The 17,607-nt window shown below is 30.6% G+C and overlaps 1 protein-coding gene across 1 annotated transcript in view; it reads right to left on the bottom strand.

The window, feature by feature from the left end:
• Positions 1 to 253: 253 nt before the first annotated feature.
• The window catches only part of Fs(2)Ket (Importin subunit beta Fs(2)Ket), a 59,219-nt gene continuing 41,865 nt past the window's right edge, over positions 254 to 17,607 (bottom strand). The window contains exons 2-20 of the mRNA XM_067269545.1: positions 17,298 to 17,356; positions 16,133 to 16,315; positions 15,858 to 16,058; positions 13,003 to 13,215; positions 12,832 to 12,921; positions 12,646 to 12,756; positions 11,790 to 11,891; positions 7,441 to 7,612; positions 7,118 to 7,362; positions 6,912 to 7,042; positions 6,611 to 6,830; positions 6,366 to 6,513; positions 2,660 to 2,742; positions 2,468 to 2,575; positions 2,253 to 2,396; positions 2,071 to 2,176; positions 1,882 to 1,996; positions 1,639 to 1,803; positions 254 to 1,556 (exon numbers count right to left, since the gene is read on the bottom strand). Of these exons, the coding sequence (XP_067125646.1) occupies position 1,556; positions 1,639 to 1,803; positions 1,882 to 1,996; positions 2,071 to 2,176; positions 2,253 to 2,396; positions 2,468 to 2,575; positions 2,660 to 2,742; positions 6,366 to 6,513; positions 6,611 to 6,830; positions 6,912 to 7,042; positions 7,118 to 7,362; positions 7,441 to 7,612; positions 11,790 to 11,891; positions 12,646 to 12,756; positions 12,832 to 12,921; positions 13,003 to 13,215; positions 15,858 to 16,058; positions 16,133 to 16,315; positions 17,298 to 17,356 (2,597 nt within the window). The 3' untranslated portion in view covers positions 254 to 1,555. The remainder of the gene's footprint in view (positions 1,557 to 1,638; positions 1,804 to 1,881; positions 1,997 to 2,070; positions 2,177 to 2,252; positions 2,397 to 2,467; positions 2,576 to 2,659; positions 2,743 to 6,365; positions 6,514 to 6,610; positions 6,831 to 6,911; positions 7,043 to 7,117; positions 7,363 to 7,440; positions 7,613 to 11,789; positions 11,892 to 12,645; positions 12,757 to 12,831; positions 12,922 to 13,002; positions 13,216 to 15,857; positions 16,059 to 16,132; positions 16,316 to 17,297; positions 17,357 to 17,607) is intronic.

Here is a 17,607-nt window from a genome sequence, read left to right as displayed (position 1 = left end):
CCGTCTAGTCGACCCGCCACCTGCTCTTACCGCCATCTGGTGTCTATACAACCAACGTTCTCCCGATACTATTTTTACGTAACCCGTCTCGACCGAGTGACGTAACACGCACGCGCGTCCTCGTGTATGCAAATAGTCCGAACCCGTTCCGATACACCTAAAACTTCGAAATTTTAGTGTTTCGTCACGTACGAAAAAAAAACTTTACCGAGTGGAACGCGTTTTGCGTATAATATAACGACACAAAAAAGTATTGCAGCTTTGTCTAATTTTTATTTTTTTTTACTGTCTACTTATGGGAATCGAGTAAGGAACAAGGCAATAACAGAATGAAAAAGAAGACTGCTACACACACCCACTCACACACATGAAGGTAAAGTGAAACTGAAGAACATCACTTTTTTTTTGACAAGAAGAGAAACAAAAAAACGAAATAATTAAAAATCAAGTGATGTGCAGGAAATGGTAAGAAAGATAGGGCTAAACACTGGCCAACTTAGGTTAGAGGTACTACATAGCTGCTGATTAATACAGAAATATACTCCTTTATACATTAAAATACAGGCAACATGAACGATATCATACATTATTTGGCATTTTTTTTGCGTTGATTTTTTTCTCGTTTGGTATAAAACTGAAAAGTTAAGGGTAACTGATCTTAAATTTTGTCACACGTTTTAAAACAGCGAAAGAAAAAAAAATAATAAGATTAACTTTTGACATTGTTAGATTGTTGTTTTGTTTTTTACAAGACTCCAAACAATTATATTTGTTGTTTTTTTACAAATTAGTGTAAAAATATTAATTGGTTAGCTGCCTCCTCAAATAATATTTTTCGAATTTTAAATTGCATAATAAAAGTGTCGGTATAATTTACAAACTTTTGGTTTCCCCCCTCGAATGTTTTTTCCCTCGTTTTACTGGTCCGCGATTTTAAATCCCAACACGATTCCAAAAAAATCTTTGAAAACAATTTGTTTTTTTACAGTTACCCTTGTGAGAATTGAAGAAATTTTGTTTTTACAGTTGCCGGTATCGTAATTTTATCCTCTTTGGGTCTTGCAGATGCTTCGAGATGATCGATGGAACTGAAGTATATCTTAGGCAAGATGTTGCAAAACCTGCACCTGAAAAAGGCACTTCCGCAAAACGGTACATCCTCAGAGGAACGAACTGGAGATATGGGTTTTAACAGACCTGCTGTCTCTCCCGTTCTTCTACAACGACTTGCCCGTTTGGTATAAGCACCTGCATGCCTTAGGAAGGCCGAAACAACATAAGTGCCCTGTCTTCCACCTCTGAACACAGCCGTGGGCTGACTCAAAGAATAGAAGTAAAGGAATCATCATCACATTGGCTAGAGTAAAAAAGCTGATTTTTATCCTGGAGTTACAGAAAGGTGTGAAGGATGGAGCACATGCACACACACTCTCGCTCTCTTGTCTTTAAACACTAGTGGCACTGCCCCTCCTGCGGCAGTCGTGACAGCCAACCGGTGCCTCGCAGCACGCAACAGATGGTATCTTACGGCATCGACGTCCGGTCATCGAAACAATCTGCAAAGAGAGAGAGAGAAAGAGATTTCAAGCGTTTTGGAAACCGCCTCCAACGGCTCCTGGAGCTTCTGAAACAACGTACCATGAAGATGCTGCACTTTTGAGTTTTCTAATTTCTTTTGTTGCCCAAGTGGCTAATGTTTTTGTTTTTGCAACCTTGGAACGCCGTCCTTTGGATAACAGATCGCTAATCAATTCGTTATCCAAAAGCTGGAGCATATTGGAACCGAATGCAGAGCATAAATCACTGTAAAAGTTATTTTTGTAGATATGAATTTTTTTAAAAACGAGATAACTTTGTGTAATTTTCTGAAAAAAATCATACCCGATGAGACCTGCACACGCGGCGATGTTTGTGTCGGAATGATCGGGATCCTGAGCAATGTGGGTGATAAACTGGACTACGTAAGGTACGTGAGGTTGGACGAGTTGTACGTCGGCTGAAAAAATGTTAACGTTACTGTCCGACCCAACAAAAACAAATTCGACAAACTTTCCTTTTATTTAGACTTACGAGTGGGAGTGTTTTGATCTCCTTTCAGTCCCTGGACTATTCCTGTGTATGCTTCTAAACAACCTTCCCTCAAATCGTTCAAATAGTCCACCATGTCGTAGTCGGACTACAAGTGAAATTTATATTTAAATATACAAATCATTGAAAGGTTACAAAATTATCTTCTACATTTAAAGCATTACCTTGTCAACTTGAGCCTGCGAAGCCTGCATCAACGTCTGAAGCACGATGTCTAAATATTTCTTAAATTCCGTACCAATTGCTAAGGCAATATCTCCAAAAACCGAGAGAATCTGAGGTTTGACCGATCGATGCACTGTGTTATTCTGTAAATTAAAGTAAATCAGCATCTGAAAATACATTCCGGAGCCCTCGAAATATGAAACGCACTACTCACCCCTAAGTTTTCTAAGAGCATGGTCATCACGTCATCACAGTACGGTAACACCACGGGGCCCAAAGCCCTGCAGATGTCGCCCGTCAGACCCACGGCGGCAGTGCACACCTAAATAAAAAAAAATCGAGGCAAAAAGTTCAAAATCGAGACTTTGGCCAGTTATGCTCTCGAGTAACGTATAAAGTAACTCACCTGATATTCGGCATGATTCTTCAATCCCAAAGCCAAAAATGGCCTAAAAGCATCCATATACTTTAGGAACTTATCACCAAGCACTGAAAATAATGATCGGAAGACAGAAAATTACTTATTGATTTGTTTTATAAAAAGCAAATTCATCATCATAAAAAAAATTTATTACATTATGACACTAATTCTGTAGTTTTGTGCACTAAACAAAATTTTAGTAAAATTGGCAGTGCTGTTCCTCCAGATCCAGAATTTAAAAATGTTCAATTTTTCACCACACACTGTTAATGTATTCCTCCAACTTTGCACAAAACCACAAAGAGTTAAAGCAACACACAATTATATATATATATATATATATAATTGTGTGTGTGTGTGTGTGTATTCTATTTGTGCAAAGTTATCTGCAGTGTGTATTCTCATTTATGCAAAGTTATTCTCGCAAGTGGGGGATGAATTTAAACACGTCAGAGGCCAAATTATAGATACAATAAAGCTATAAACAACTGATATTTAAATATCGAATGTTTATAACCACTTTTGGCAGAAGTAGTAAAATAATAAATTTACTTTAATGTGCTGAATGTGCTTGGTTGAAATGTTCTAAAACATTAATTATTAAACAGGAAAATTTATTTAATCATCATTTCTTGAATTAAAAATCTACCTAATTACATCGTTTCAATCAGACTAATGCACAATAGATTACTATTCAAATCAGATCAAATGAGTAGAAAAACTAAACATTCAAATTTTAAAAATTGGCAATAAAAATGCAAATATAATCACAATATGCAAACTATGCATCAAAATTTTAGCCACTTCCTCATTTTACAGTGGTGACATGTTCCTAGAGGAAGCAGAGTAAACAAAATCAGCACAAAATAGATCCATTTTATTATGGAATAAACAGTGATGCATTCTAGACACTTAGAAAAAATATGTATCCATTTTAACAACAACAATTAAATTTTTACTAATTCAAATTAACAACAACACAGAAGTTGGATAAATAAGTTATAAACTCAACAATGCAATTTTTACACTACTTCTGCTCTGCATTGATCTCATATCGACCCACACTATCATAGCAGAACCGAAGTTGTGCCATCGACCACAACTTCGGTTCTGCTATGACAGTGTGAGTCGAGGATCACGCGCCTTCATAAAATATAAATCTAAAAGTTATTTGCGGCACCTTTCTTTACCTCTTCCTGAGAATTTCATAATAAAGTGTGAAAGCATCATTGAAACTCCTCCCTACAGTCACTTTGCTCCTAGTTAGAGTCCATTTTGCAATACTCTTCAATTGTTTAAGGGCATCAATAGTTAGCATCTTTACAATATACACTGACTCATCATCATTCATCTCCAAGTTTAAATGTTATACCAAATTTGCTAATTCTTTCACATGAATATTTTTTTATAAATGCAAAATGCATATTCTAACACCTTGTGGAAAGAAGATATTTTGAGGAAAATTTGAAACCAGTGTTATTGTCAACTGGTATAAAATAAAAGCAATCTGTAAAAATGATTAAAAGATTTCTCTGATTGATATGCAATTTTCTTTTAAATTTTCTTACTCTGATAATTTAATTTTTAAACTTAGAATTTTAGTGTTCGGATGACATTTAAAGAAAAAAATTTGCAATGTTCAAGGTTACAATTTTGTTTTGTCTATTGGAAGTTTTGTTAAAATTTTGCATCATCAAATAATTTCCATGTTTGTTTCTGCCATTTAAAAATGTTTTGCAATATTGAGATTCCACACAGCACACATTAAAATTACACACATGCATACATTTCAATCTACCAAGCTTCTAAAATGTGTATCATTATGCTAGATATACATAATGGCATTTATAATTCTACAGTTTGTTAATTAATATTAGAATTCTGGACACTAAGATTCTAGGTTTAAAAACTGAAGAGTGAAAATTTAAAGAAAATCACCAAAAAAACCTTTTATTAGAGAGGTTGCGGCTGACATTTTCACCACGAAGACGTGTATGCCAGATGTTCAGTGCCGCCTTTCCGTAATCCTAGAAGTTTGACAAATGGCATTTGAAATATCGAGCATGATTCCACCGATGTTCCAAATGCCATTGTCAGACTTTAGGCTTGCAGGAAAGCAGCACTGAATGTTTGACGTACACGTTTTCACAATGAAAATGCCAGCCGCAATCTCTCTACTGTTACTTAAAGTTATCTCCTGGAAATGCTACATGCACACTAGTACTCACTGGTATTTGTTAACTACTTATTCACAGTCTGATCTAGCAAAGAAATTCTTGATCATCATCATCAAAAAATTATTAACATGGTTGTTTTTGGTTTCTGAAAGTTCCTTCTAACCTCCTCAAACACAAATCAGTGACAAAGATCATTACCATATATTTGTTTTCTCAATGCATATGTTTGGTTGTATTTATACTCCAGTTTAAATAAATTTTAGAAATTGAGATGTTTGCCACAAAGCTATTTGCCTCTCCAAAAAAATTTCACAATGAAGACATGGTGACATTAAATATGAGAAAATCATCACCTTTTCCTTCCTACCAAAATATCCTTCAAATTAATAAATACATGTTATCCAAACTGCTTGCATTCACATTACTGATCATTGGCTTGTGGGTGAGCATGACTATAAATCATGCTCATCCACAAAAGCAGCAGTTGTTCCTATTTACTCAAAGTTAATGACAAACTGCAATTAGCATTTGATTAGTAAAGTTTTTATAGTGTATTTTAACTTTACTATTTAAAAATTGCTAATTTCATAAACATTAAACAAATTCTAACAATATATTCAATTATAATAAATGAGGCTTATGCCTAATTAATGAATTTTTCTGCAGATTCCAATCTTTTTCTATTTACATTAACTTTTTGTCCTTTTTAAAGTACTTCCAGCCGATTCAATGGAAATTGTCATAATTAACAAAGTCGATTACATCTGAGAAAAAGATTTATTCCACAATTTTTTTGGCTAACTTCACTTTTTACTGAAACACTTTGTATCACTACACTCGCATTTGATCATTTGGATAGATGGATGAAATAAGGCAATGCAACCCATAGGCAATCCACAAAGACAGGGTGCCTCCTGGAAGGATTTTCTATAGAAAAGTGGCCTCTAAGTGTTATGCATGAAAAGAAAACTAAAAACTTCAATGGTCACCCTGTTGGCAAGGTGCAAATCTGTAACCAACTACCAGCTATTAGTGGTTTCATCTACTTGGCTACTAGAGAAAAATGCCATTGGAATTTGAATTAATATTACAAAAACTGAACAATCTTCATTTATTCTTCACATATCTTTCATTTCAGCATTCACATTACCTCAAATTGAAGAAGACACCACAGAAGAGAAAACAAGAGCTGCCAGTATTGGCTTCTGAAAAGATAGTTCTTGAATTTACATAAAAAACAAGAAAGACAAACAAGTATAACTGGAAGTTTTTGGCAAGAAATGTGTAGAGTTTTGTAACTATATACTGTATATAGTATGTAGAGAATTTTCCAGAAAATTTATTAATCCTAAACAAAGAACATCTTAATTAACAAACTAGTGAGAATTTGGTCAAAATCTATTAATTTGGACTTTTCTGAATAAATGCAATGTACAGGAAAGTCATTAAGTGTATGTCATAGTGGTATGTGTATACCTAATGCAAGTATGAAGATATCAAATATTGTATCTCACCTTCAACTAACGTAGACACAGCCATAAGTGCATCTTCTTGTACACCGCCTGATTTACAACTAGTGGAATTAAACATCTGTAGCAAAGCAGTCATTATAGCATCTGATATTTTAGGTGCATCTTCAGAAGTCATTTTCCTCAAAACACTCTATATGAAATTATTAAAAATTGAAAGTTTATTACATCAGTTTCATCACAGCAATTTACACTTTCCAAGAATAATCTTACAGTAATAAAATACTAACCTGAAGAGTGGCACACAATAATGACTGCAAATCATTATACTGAGCACGATCTGAAGTACTCTGAATGTGTCCTTCCAGGGCAAGAACGTGTTGCAGCCTTTCTAAAATAATCATTGTTGTTTTTTGAACCCAACTGTAGCAATCTCTTGGACTATTTTTCACTAATTCCATAAGGGCCTCATAGGCAGCTCCTCTTAGATTTGCTATGTTACCATCAGGCCTTTTTATAAAATTTATTATTCCAATTACATATCAAGTTATATTTGTTGATGTCAGAAATTATTGTAAACATACAGTTTACCTTTCTGTTGTTTCTAAAAGTTTCTGGACAATAACTTCAAAGTATTCTGATAAACAATAGGTTTTGGGTTCTGCACCTTCTTCAGGTACTTCTGCTGCTTCAAACGCTGCTTCAGCTAGACTATTAAATGCCTGCAGTACAATCATTTTCTTAAGTAAATTCTCAATTTCTTATCTTCCAAATCCTGCTTATAATATATCACTCACCCAGCAAACATTTGTTGCCACACGAGGCTCGGCACTTAATCCTTTTACCAAAGCTTCCAATAAAGGTTTTAGATAATTTTCATTAATGACTGCATCTGGTATTAATTCACACACTCTGCCTATTGTCCATGCCACAGTGTCTCTCACGACAACACTCTGGTCAGACATCAGTTCTATCAGCATTGGCATAGCTTTCTCTACAATTGGTTTCAAGTTATTTGGATCAGGACCTTCCAGAACAGAACCTAAAAAAATTAAGAGTTTTATATAAATATGATTAAGCATTCACTTTTAAGATTTAAAATTTAAAAAATAAAGCTTACCAAATGCCATAACTGCAGCATCTCTGTAACGCCAATCTGGATGTTTGATATTATCTTCTACAAAAGGCAATACATGTGGAACAATGTCATCTTCACAGCAAGTCGCCATGAGCATTAAACATACCCCCGCAGCTTTGCATGGATTCCAATCATCTTCATCGTCATGTTCTTCCTAAAATTAATACAATTCAAGTATATATGAAGTTTACAATTTTTTCTTAAAGAAAAAGTTGAAAATATTCTGTATATTTTTAAAATTTAATGATTTTTACTTCTTTAACTAAAAATAAAGTATATTAAAAACTGGCTATGGAAATTAACTAGAAAAGAAATAAAAAATTGATTTTTGCTTAAAAATATCAAGTTATTTTCTTTTATCATGTTTTTCATAAAACTTTTCCTCCTAATAATTTTATCTGTTGCTCAAAATCTCAAATTTAAATTTTTATACTCTCGTTGCTGTAGCAATGTGTCATGACTACAAAAAGTTGGCTGTAAACCATCAAATCTGCTATGATGCTTTGATTGTTGTTGCATCTTTCAGTAAGCCGACTGTAGGTTATTGTGTTTTTTATCACAATAACCCACAATCTGAAATGGTTTGAAGTTCATAAAAACCTGTCTCCAAACAGCATCTCTAGAGATTCATCTTGATTCCCATAATAAATGAGTTTCAATTCACTTACCCTTGAAAAAAAAACTTTTCCCAAAGAGGGGGGGGAAATGTTATCTTAGTATCAAACTGAATATAAATTCAAAGTTTACTGAAATGCGGTATAAAGGATTGAACCTGCAACCGTTTGCTGTACAAACACTATCATAGCAACAAATGTTCAATTTTATCTTTTATGTGAATATCTCTTTAATCCAAAACTATGTTTGGTAGACTATCTTACAGGATTACGGTTAGAAACATCTTTATTTTTAAAAAAACTGGATTACATATACATTTCAGGTTAGTTTACATTCCCAACCCCATAAACCAATCCGAAATGCATACGTAATCCAATTTTTTGAATGTTTCTAACCATAATCCTGTAAGATAGTCTACCAAACATAGTTTTGGATTAAATAGACATTCACATACAAGAACCAATAAACAGCAACCATATTACAGTTCAATTTTATGATAAAAAGTGGTTTGTTTAGTTAGATATACAGACAAACATAAATGTTTATATCTAATGATATATCATTCAATCTTTTTTAAACGTACTTCTGACTATTGGAATGTCTTTTCCCAAAGTTATAATGACCAAGGCATTTCCAACAGCCAAAATTACATCTAGATTAAAAACCAAACAAGAAAATTATACTATCAATGTCTAATTTGTTATGATTTAAGACAATTTATCCTATGTACAGTACAATTGAAATTTACTTGATAACTATATTATAAGAATAAAGACAATTAAAATTAAAGATAAAAGATCTATTAGAAGATAAAACAAATTTCAGTAAATTGCTATTACCAAAAACTATTCAGATTACTATTAAATGGATCAAAATCATAATGTAAAAAATAATGCATGTGTTTAAGTACTTATTTCTTTGGGTGGTCAACAATTTAAACATTTCCATTACTACACTCACTGACAGTGATATACCCAGATAAAACCATCTGAGTATTGCAAAACTCAACACACAGCTATATCTCAGACAAGTATATAAATAATTACAAGCTTGCCAGATCACAGGGCTTTAAAATTGCCACCCAATAGCCTATAAAAAGGCCCACTGTGTTCAAAATTTTGTTGTTCAGCTCTTCAAACACTAGGCATACATTTATGATGCAAAGACATTACACAGTTCATGAACTTTCCAAATATTAAAAAAAAGTCACATTGTACTGAAAGCAAGGTGGTCATTTTGACAAATTTCTGGGCCATTCTGGCCCCTGAAGAGGTTCTCAAGGCAGTGGATATGTTAAGGCACACACAGTAGACAAGATCTGGACACTATCAAGAACAATGACTGTCTGATCATGACAAGCACAAACAGCTGCAATTACATTTTTGTCCATCTAGAGGCAGGTGGAGGCCTCACTACAGAATCTTGTTTCTTCCCATAAACATTGGCAGGTGACTAGCAGAGGTAATTTTCGTGTACAGCAACTACTATACATTCTGAAATTAGTACTCCTATACTGTCCACTTTGTTTGAAATGGTGCAACAGAAAAACATGTACTACTACAGACTGGCAGCACATTGTTTTTAGCAATGAATTCTGGTTCTGTTTGAAAACAAATGATCGTTGTATTAGAATAGAGAACCTTTGCAAGCACTTCAATCCTGTCTACTATTGAGCAACACATTAGTCCCCCTGCTAGTGTGCTAGTCTGGAGAGCTCTCTCATAAGTTTGTAACCCCTAACAGTGGTGTAAGAGACATTGATGGCACAACAGTATATTCCGGAAATCCTGCACACTCATATGTCACCTTTCGTGGCATGGGTTTTCTGTCAAGAAAATTCTCAACAGCACACAGTTAGGATTTCCAAGTATGTCTCTACATTATCACACTTCTTTTGTCTGCATGTCTCCAGATGAGTTGCCCACATTCACTCATACATGGCATGCAAATGTGAACCATCTACAAGTGAGGGATCTGGAGCAGCAGTTACAAATTTGTTGTAAGATGACTAGTGTATGTATACCTCCTTGTACCATCTTATCCCCATCTGTATCCAGGCAAGAGGTCATCCTAGCAGATACTAAAGGTTCCTTTAAATTAAACATTGTTCTACAGGAAATTGTTCCTTTACTATGATAATGTAATTACTTATTACCATTATCATTACATTTGCATTAATAAAGTTTCATTCAATTATAATGGCTCCTTGATGTGTAATGTTTTCATCAATAACTACTTTGAATTACTAGTTATTAACGACTGTTGTAGTATTAAATTCTTTACATTATACAATCTATAGCAGAGTTTTTTAACTGCTCATCCACAAAAAAATGTTCAGTCTGCAGAAAAATATTTGATTGTAATGACACAGGCAACATTTAAATAGTAATCTAGAGTTACTGTATGTACTTTGTTATGTACAGTAATTCTAGATAAGTGCATATAAGCATAATAAATAAGCATTATGATATAACCATCGTTGGTAATGTTAAATATATAGGAAGAGGAGATTGGACTAGAGGTCCAGGTAGAGTAATTGGCAATGCATCTGCACAACAAGCACGAGTTGCAGTTCAAGTCCCGCTCCAGGCCAATTCTTTCTTTCAGTTTAATCTAGAATTATTTAATTAAATTACAATTATTATTTAATATGAGATGACACCTAATGCCTCCGTCCAGGGTCAAATTTATCAGTAACTTAATTATTATTGCCAACATATAGCCCGATGTTATACAACAGTTGTTTTAGCTTTACTTGTGTCTTTTTATTCTATTGATGATCTACTTTAATTGTCCTCTCATTTCACTTATTGTATTCTTTTATTATATTTTTGGAAAATAACTAATAGCATGAATAACTATGGAACAAATAAAAGGGAGTTGATATTCTTTATTAATAGCTGGGAGTTGGAAATGTTACACCTCTGTTAAAAAACTTACATTGACTCAAATGGAAATCAGAAAATATAAATTCAATAATTTGAAATTGATTCCTTTATACCTTGAAATTGCTTAAAGGTTTAATTTCACAAACTTTTAATATTTAACACAAAATATTTAAAAGATACAAGGAAAGGCAACTAAATGACTAAGTTTTAGTTCAACAAACATGACCTATGATCAAAATTCATCAATCAGTTAATTTTTGAAACAAACCTTAATGAAATTAAATCAAGATTGGCATTCCTATAATTACAGATAAAATATTTAACTGTAAGCAAATTGAATCTACAAAATTTATTAACAAGTCAAAAGAAAACTTAAAATATAAAATAGAAAATATTTCTTAAAAATATATAAACAACAAATCACAAAACTGAGATTATGTTCAATGTAAAGTTTCCTGACAATTATTTTTTGTCTAACAACCAAAAAATAAATTTAACAATGCAAATTTCAGTATTACTGTCAGTCTGGAGTTAATTATTTAGTTTAATATTCTTCATGATTGTAATTACTGTAGAATACATATAACATTAGTAGTATTTTCCCAAACTTTTTAGAACTACATCTAATAGGTTAATAAAACATCTAATTTAGACATCATGAAGGATGCTGTTTTGATCAAGTTTATTATTGAATATAATTTTAAAAAACTGACTTTCTTCATAATGATGCATGTGTGACCAACAGTTCAGAAATACTGCTGCATAACCCAGAAATCTGAATAGTGTGAATATATATTTAGTACATTAAATGGATACTGAGTTCATTACCTGCTTCGTCAAAGTTTGCATTAAAATTGGAACTAAATACTGAAGAGCTCCTTTTGCATAAAATCTAGAAGTACGAGTAGGTGGCCTTCCTTGTTCTACAGCCTACAAATAAAAAAAATTCTTATTAAAATCTATCTAAATAAAATTCAAATGTACACTTCACAATAAAAAATACAGTGTAACAATGTTTTTTCCATTTCTACATTCTATTTCCATCAATTAATAAAATACTAAATTATTAAAGACACTACACTTTATATAATTTATAATAAAGAAAAGTTATACATATTTATTACTATATTTACTGCATATTAATTAAATTCAATATCCTTAGTAAAAATGAATGTATCAAGCTTATATTACTAAGCATCTTCACAATTATATCAGTTATATTTTTAAATTCTTAAATATTAAATTTCATTTTTATGATTAATTCAATAGTTAATATCTTGGATAACTGTTCTTAGTTTCTTATTCTCTTATTAAGACGTTGAATGGTTTCTAAATCATACTCATTTGCTAACAAATTTTAACATCCACATTATATGAATGATTTTAGTGTTCTCAATGACAGCTGTCTAACAAATGCTTCTAAATTTACCAAGGTTAAACAGGATTAAAATTCTTGAAGTTTTTTTTTTAACTTAGATATTATTTCACAGTATGATTTTAATCATTTGTGTGTATAGTGAAATATTCATGTTTTAAGTCTTACCTAATTATTGAGATAGGGAAAGGAAAAATTGCAATGACTATTGACACTTAAAATGTGTTAAACCTAGATATACCAAAATATATCTAAACTGAATACACAAACAAACCTCAGTTCATCTTAAACACTTTAGCATAGCATTACCTCAGATGCTTCAATTGACAGATCTACTTCTTCATCACAAACATTAGACCAAAATTCAATACCCTGTAAAGCAACTTCATCTATTTCACTCTTCATAGCTTCCATGGTGATCTGAAAATTTGCTATGGTTTAGAATTCATTTTGAAAAATTTTAAAATATTCAATAAAATACAATAAATTACTTACAGCAAAAAGAGCTGGGCCCATATAGTCTTCCATGTACTGATAATATAGAGACATGATCTTCACTAAACATTGTAAGGCAGCAACTCTAACCTGTTAATTACAAGAACATTTTACTATATATAATATTGTAAGAGACATTCAAGCAACTAAATTTCAGTTATTAACAATCACCTGTGTATGATTTGATTGAGTAGCTTCACAGACAACTTGCATAATAAAATGTCTTTCAGAGTCTTTTTCAAAATTTGCTTTAGTAAATTCAAGAGAATTCAACAATGCATTTGTTGCAGCTAATTTGACATGGTCACTTGGCTCATCTTTACGCATCCCATGTACGATAGCTGTTAAGATATCATTTGATTGTGTGGCCAATACATCTGGCTCCTGCAAATATAAAATTTATTAGTGCTAATTTTGAATAAGACTTTTTAATACAACATTTCATATATTAAATTGTGATTCAAATAAATTTTTAAATCTAAATTTCAGTAAACAAACTTTTATTTTGATATTAGGAAAGTTATCTTTTGTATTATCTTCAATTTTCACATCTTAACATACTCCAAATATTTACTATATGAAGTTCTAATAATACTATATGCTAGTATTCAAAATTTGTCTTTTTATTTGTTGAAAATGATATGATAGCTGAATTTATTTTCAAACTTACACGTGTTTACCTGAAAATAAGTAAAAAAAGAAAATGCCTTTCATTATCAAATGGAAAAAAGAATTAAAAAGAGACCAATAATCTTTCATTTCGATAAATTAGTATCTTCATTCTCAGATATTTTTTCTGTTAACAATTTCTTTTCATTAGAAGACATTCTTGTTATAATTTATAGTAGTTATGTAGGCCATACTATGTAAGTCTTAATAATAAAATACAAATATTTGTAACATATATCAAATATGACATGATAATACATACTTGACTATACTTAATTTATATATATATATATATATAATAGATTATGATGGGCTCATGAATATGATAAATATATGATTCAAAAGGGACAATGATGTGCCTGTTTATTGCCACTGATGTCTATGACAGAAGGAATTCTAACAAACTTCAAACTTTTTGCAGTCATATTTCACAGCATCTATTGCACATGTAAATTAGGTGGGTCACATGTCACTGTCATTTTTGCAAAGTGACGGTTTGATAATGTCTGTTGTATGGAACTACAAACACGATACCCAATCACATGCTTTTTATACTAGGAATATGAGACTTTATCCAAGGTGGTTTCCAGGTCGTTAAGAAAATAAAATCAAAATAAGAAGAAAATCAATTATAAACTAATATCAAATATTTTCATATCACAAGTGAAAAAAAATAGTAAATCAGACTTTTTGACATATACAATACTTTGTAACTGCTATATCTTTTGTATATTTTTTCCTGTGGTGTGCCATGGAATCCTTGGAAATATCTAGGTATGTTATGAAAAAGGAACTGATGTAGAAGGATCAGCTTGTTCCAAATTATCTTGACATTAGCTTCCCAAACCCATCTGTAAGTGATATTACATTAATACACTGCTCCAAGGCTACTGATGTAAAATGTTTTGATCCTTTTATTAACTAATTTAGATGTGGGTCCTATATAATAATAGTCTTTATATTTAATAAACCTTGATTTCATAAATTCCTGCTCTACCAAAAGCATTTATTTGGTCTATCATTTTTCAGGATATATGTAATTGTAGGTTTTCTTTTCAATCAGTGTATACTTTGCCTTCCTGATATATATCTTGCTGCTAACATCACTACTGACTTCTCTATGACTGTAATAATTTCTTATCTTTGGGCCTTCTAGTTTCCTTATTACCACCTTGATAATGCCATCTACAACTCATTTAGGTATACCATACTTGTGTGCTAACAATGATTCTCTGCAACTCCACATTCTATCCCTTTCCTTTGTTGAATGCATTAGAGCACATTTGACTAACATACTTCCTGCTGCTAATTTCTGTGCTATAGAATCATCTGAACACCAGTTTATATCAGATTCTAAAGCAACTTCTTTGAAAATATTTTTGTACATAGTTCAGTATTCATAAAACTAATGTAGTCTATGTTACTGTCTGTTAATTTAAGTACTATACTATACTGTTTATATTTTTAATAAATTCATCTGTAATATATCTGTAATATAATATTTTTTAATAAATTCATCTGTTTATATTTTTAATAAATTCATCTGTTTCTCTTTACCACAATAATTTAAAAATAGTAGTATATTATTTTTTAAGATTAACTTTTGTTGGAGAAAAATCCTATAAAATGAATGATTCTATTTTCAATTCCAAAATTGCTAATACTTTACAAATTGTAATTATCTTTTCTTTTTTTTTAATTTTGTAAATTGAAAAGATCATTAACAAAATGTTATTATGCACAAAATTCTACTACTGAAAAACTCATTTTCCTTAATCTAGTTACAAAAGTTTCTTCATGAGCAAAGTAAAAAAACCATATGAAATGTTCCTCAAATTCTTGTAACCAGTGATTTATTTTAAGTAAAATTTAAATTCAGTATGATTTTTATCATTTTTCCTAGAGAATTTAATGCATTTTATTAACTAGTGTTCAAATTTAGTTATGATATCTAGTGAATAACACTGAATATTTAAAAATGGACAAGTCTATCAGATTATCTTGCTAATACAGTAATAGAATATTAGATTAAGTTTTAAAATTAAAATATTCCAAAAGTAAATTTAAATTCAAATATTTCAAACTTGAGATTGCTGTATCATCAAATAAATTAGGACCTGGTTAATTAAATAAATTGAGAGATTAATTACAAAAAAAATGTTTGAATAAAATAAGATTAAAAAGATTCAAGTGTTAATATGCCAATATGACAAATTTTTAATATTTTACTTTGATACAAACTCCATAAGTAATTTCAATTATGGTTCAAAAATGTTATTCTTGATTTATAATTTTAGAAATAAAATCAAATCTAATATAACAAAAACACTAGAAAAATTACATAAATGGAAACTTACAATATCTTGACATATGTAACCAACAGCTTCTAGAGTTGCTTCCTTCATCATTTCAGTACTGTTGACATTTGTAACATTATGAGTTAGAATTTGAATTAAATTGGGCCATTGTCTATTTGGCAATTCTGCTACTGCAATATATGCCACACATTGTGCAGCAGAACTAGGACGAATTGTTTCTGTACCCAAGGATGCTAAAACCTGTAAAGAACATTAAACTTTAAAAAAATAGCAAAGTATCATTAACAATATCAACAAATCTTCTAAATACATACATTTTGTTTTATATACAAGCGTACATCTTCGGGAAAGGACAACCATCGTTGCTGGTTCTGATTTCGCAATTCAGCATCTTTGGAGGTAAGGGAATTCTTAAGTTGCAGCCCAGCAGCCATACGAGCGACTGGACTGTTACCGGCATGTTGCAACACATCTGACAGTGATTTCAGAAATTCAGGCTTAAAAAAAAATATATATTTATATATAATTTTGTATTACATGTTTAAAATACTTGATAAAAATTTTTAGAATCAACTTAAAAACACAAAAACAAGAATATAAATAATTTGATAAAAAAATTATTCAAATTATCTATTAAGCCTATTATAAATTAATTCAAATAAAAATATCTTCCTTTTTAATATTTCTTATAATTTTGTTCTTTTCTATACTAAATTCAATTATGAATTATTAATTTCGACATTTCATGTATTTCAGTTCTTTTTTTAAAAACATGTTATGTAAAAATTTTACAAAACAATGTATAAGCATTTGCTACTTAGCATCTATAAAGACTCAATTACAACAATGTAAGATGATTAAAATACATGTGCAGAAAATTTTGGTACCTTATTTAATTATTTCATCTACTCTAATATATAACAACTTTAAAGACATCAAAAAAGCATTTAAAATGAGAATGCAGATGTGTGAAAATATATACTATTAGATGACTTAAAATGAAACTCAAATCTAATTTTTTCATCTTGTTTTCTAAGACTGCAAGATCCAAATTCTGAAACTTGAAGATAATCTTATGTTTAAACGAAAACATTTTCTATGGACTATTAGATTTAATATGTAGACGAGAAGCTTGTTAAAAAAAATCGAAAATAAAATTATTAATTATATAAATTTCAATTATAAATGACATTTAAATTTCAATAATTAAACAGATCTTTACAATATTAAGACATTTACATTTTAATATATCTATTTAAAATGTTTGTCATTAGATATGCTTTGTTGTGATTAATACATAGATTACAGAATCATATTTATGTTTGTATACATTCTGAATAAAATTAAAGGTTTTAAAATAACATTATACTTAACACAAGTTTACATAAGTATATCTAAAACTTTTGATAAATTTATATGTATATTTGTGTAAAATTTTTAGAAACATTAAATGGCTATCAATTTACAAAATATATTTACCAAATTGTTTTGTGCAGCTTGTTCCAGATAATGCTGAGCAGCTTCAAGTTCAGTTTTATCTATTTAAAACAAAAATACTAAATTTAGTATCTTTAAGTCAATCATTCAAAATTAATACATTTACAAGTGTAATGCATAGATTACTATGACAATATTAAATTTAGAAACTCTAGAATTATTTATATAAATTTAATATTTTTTCTAATGATTAAATTTTAATAATGAATATTAGAATAAAATTTGTACCCAACTAACTATATATCTAATACAGTATCATATTTTTAAAAAGCTGGCAAGGGTTCTTGTACTT

The sequence above is a fragment of the Centruroides vittatus genome, unplaced genomic scaffold, assembly GCF_030686945.1.
Source record: "Centruroides vittatus isolate TY-2023 unplaced genomic scaffold, ASM3068694v2 contig_1079, whole genome shotgun sequence".
Lineage (NCBI taxonomy): Eukaryota > Metazoa > Arthropoda > Arachnida > Scorpiones > Buthidae > Centruroides > Centruroides vittatus.
The sequence above is the reverse complement of the archived record's forward strand: the minus strand, read 5'-3'. Positions and strand labels throughout refer to the sequence as shown.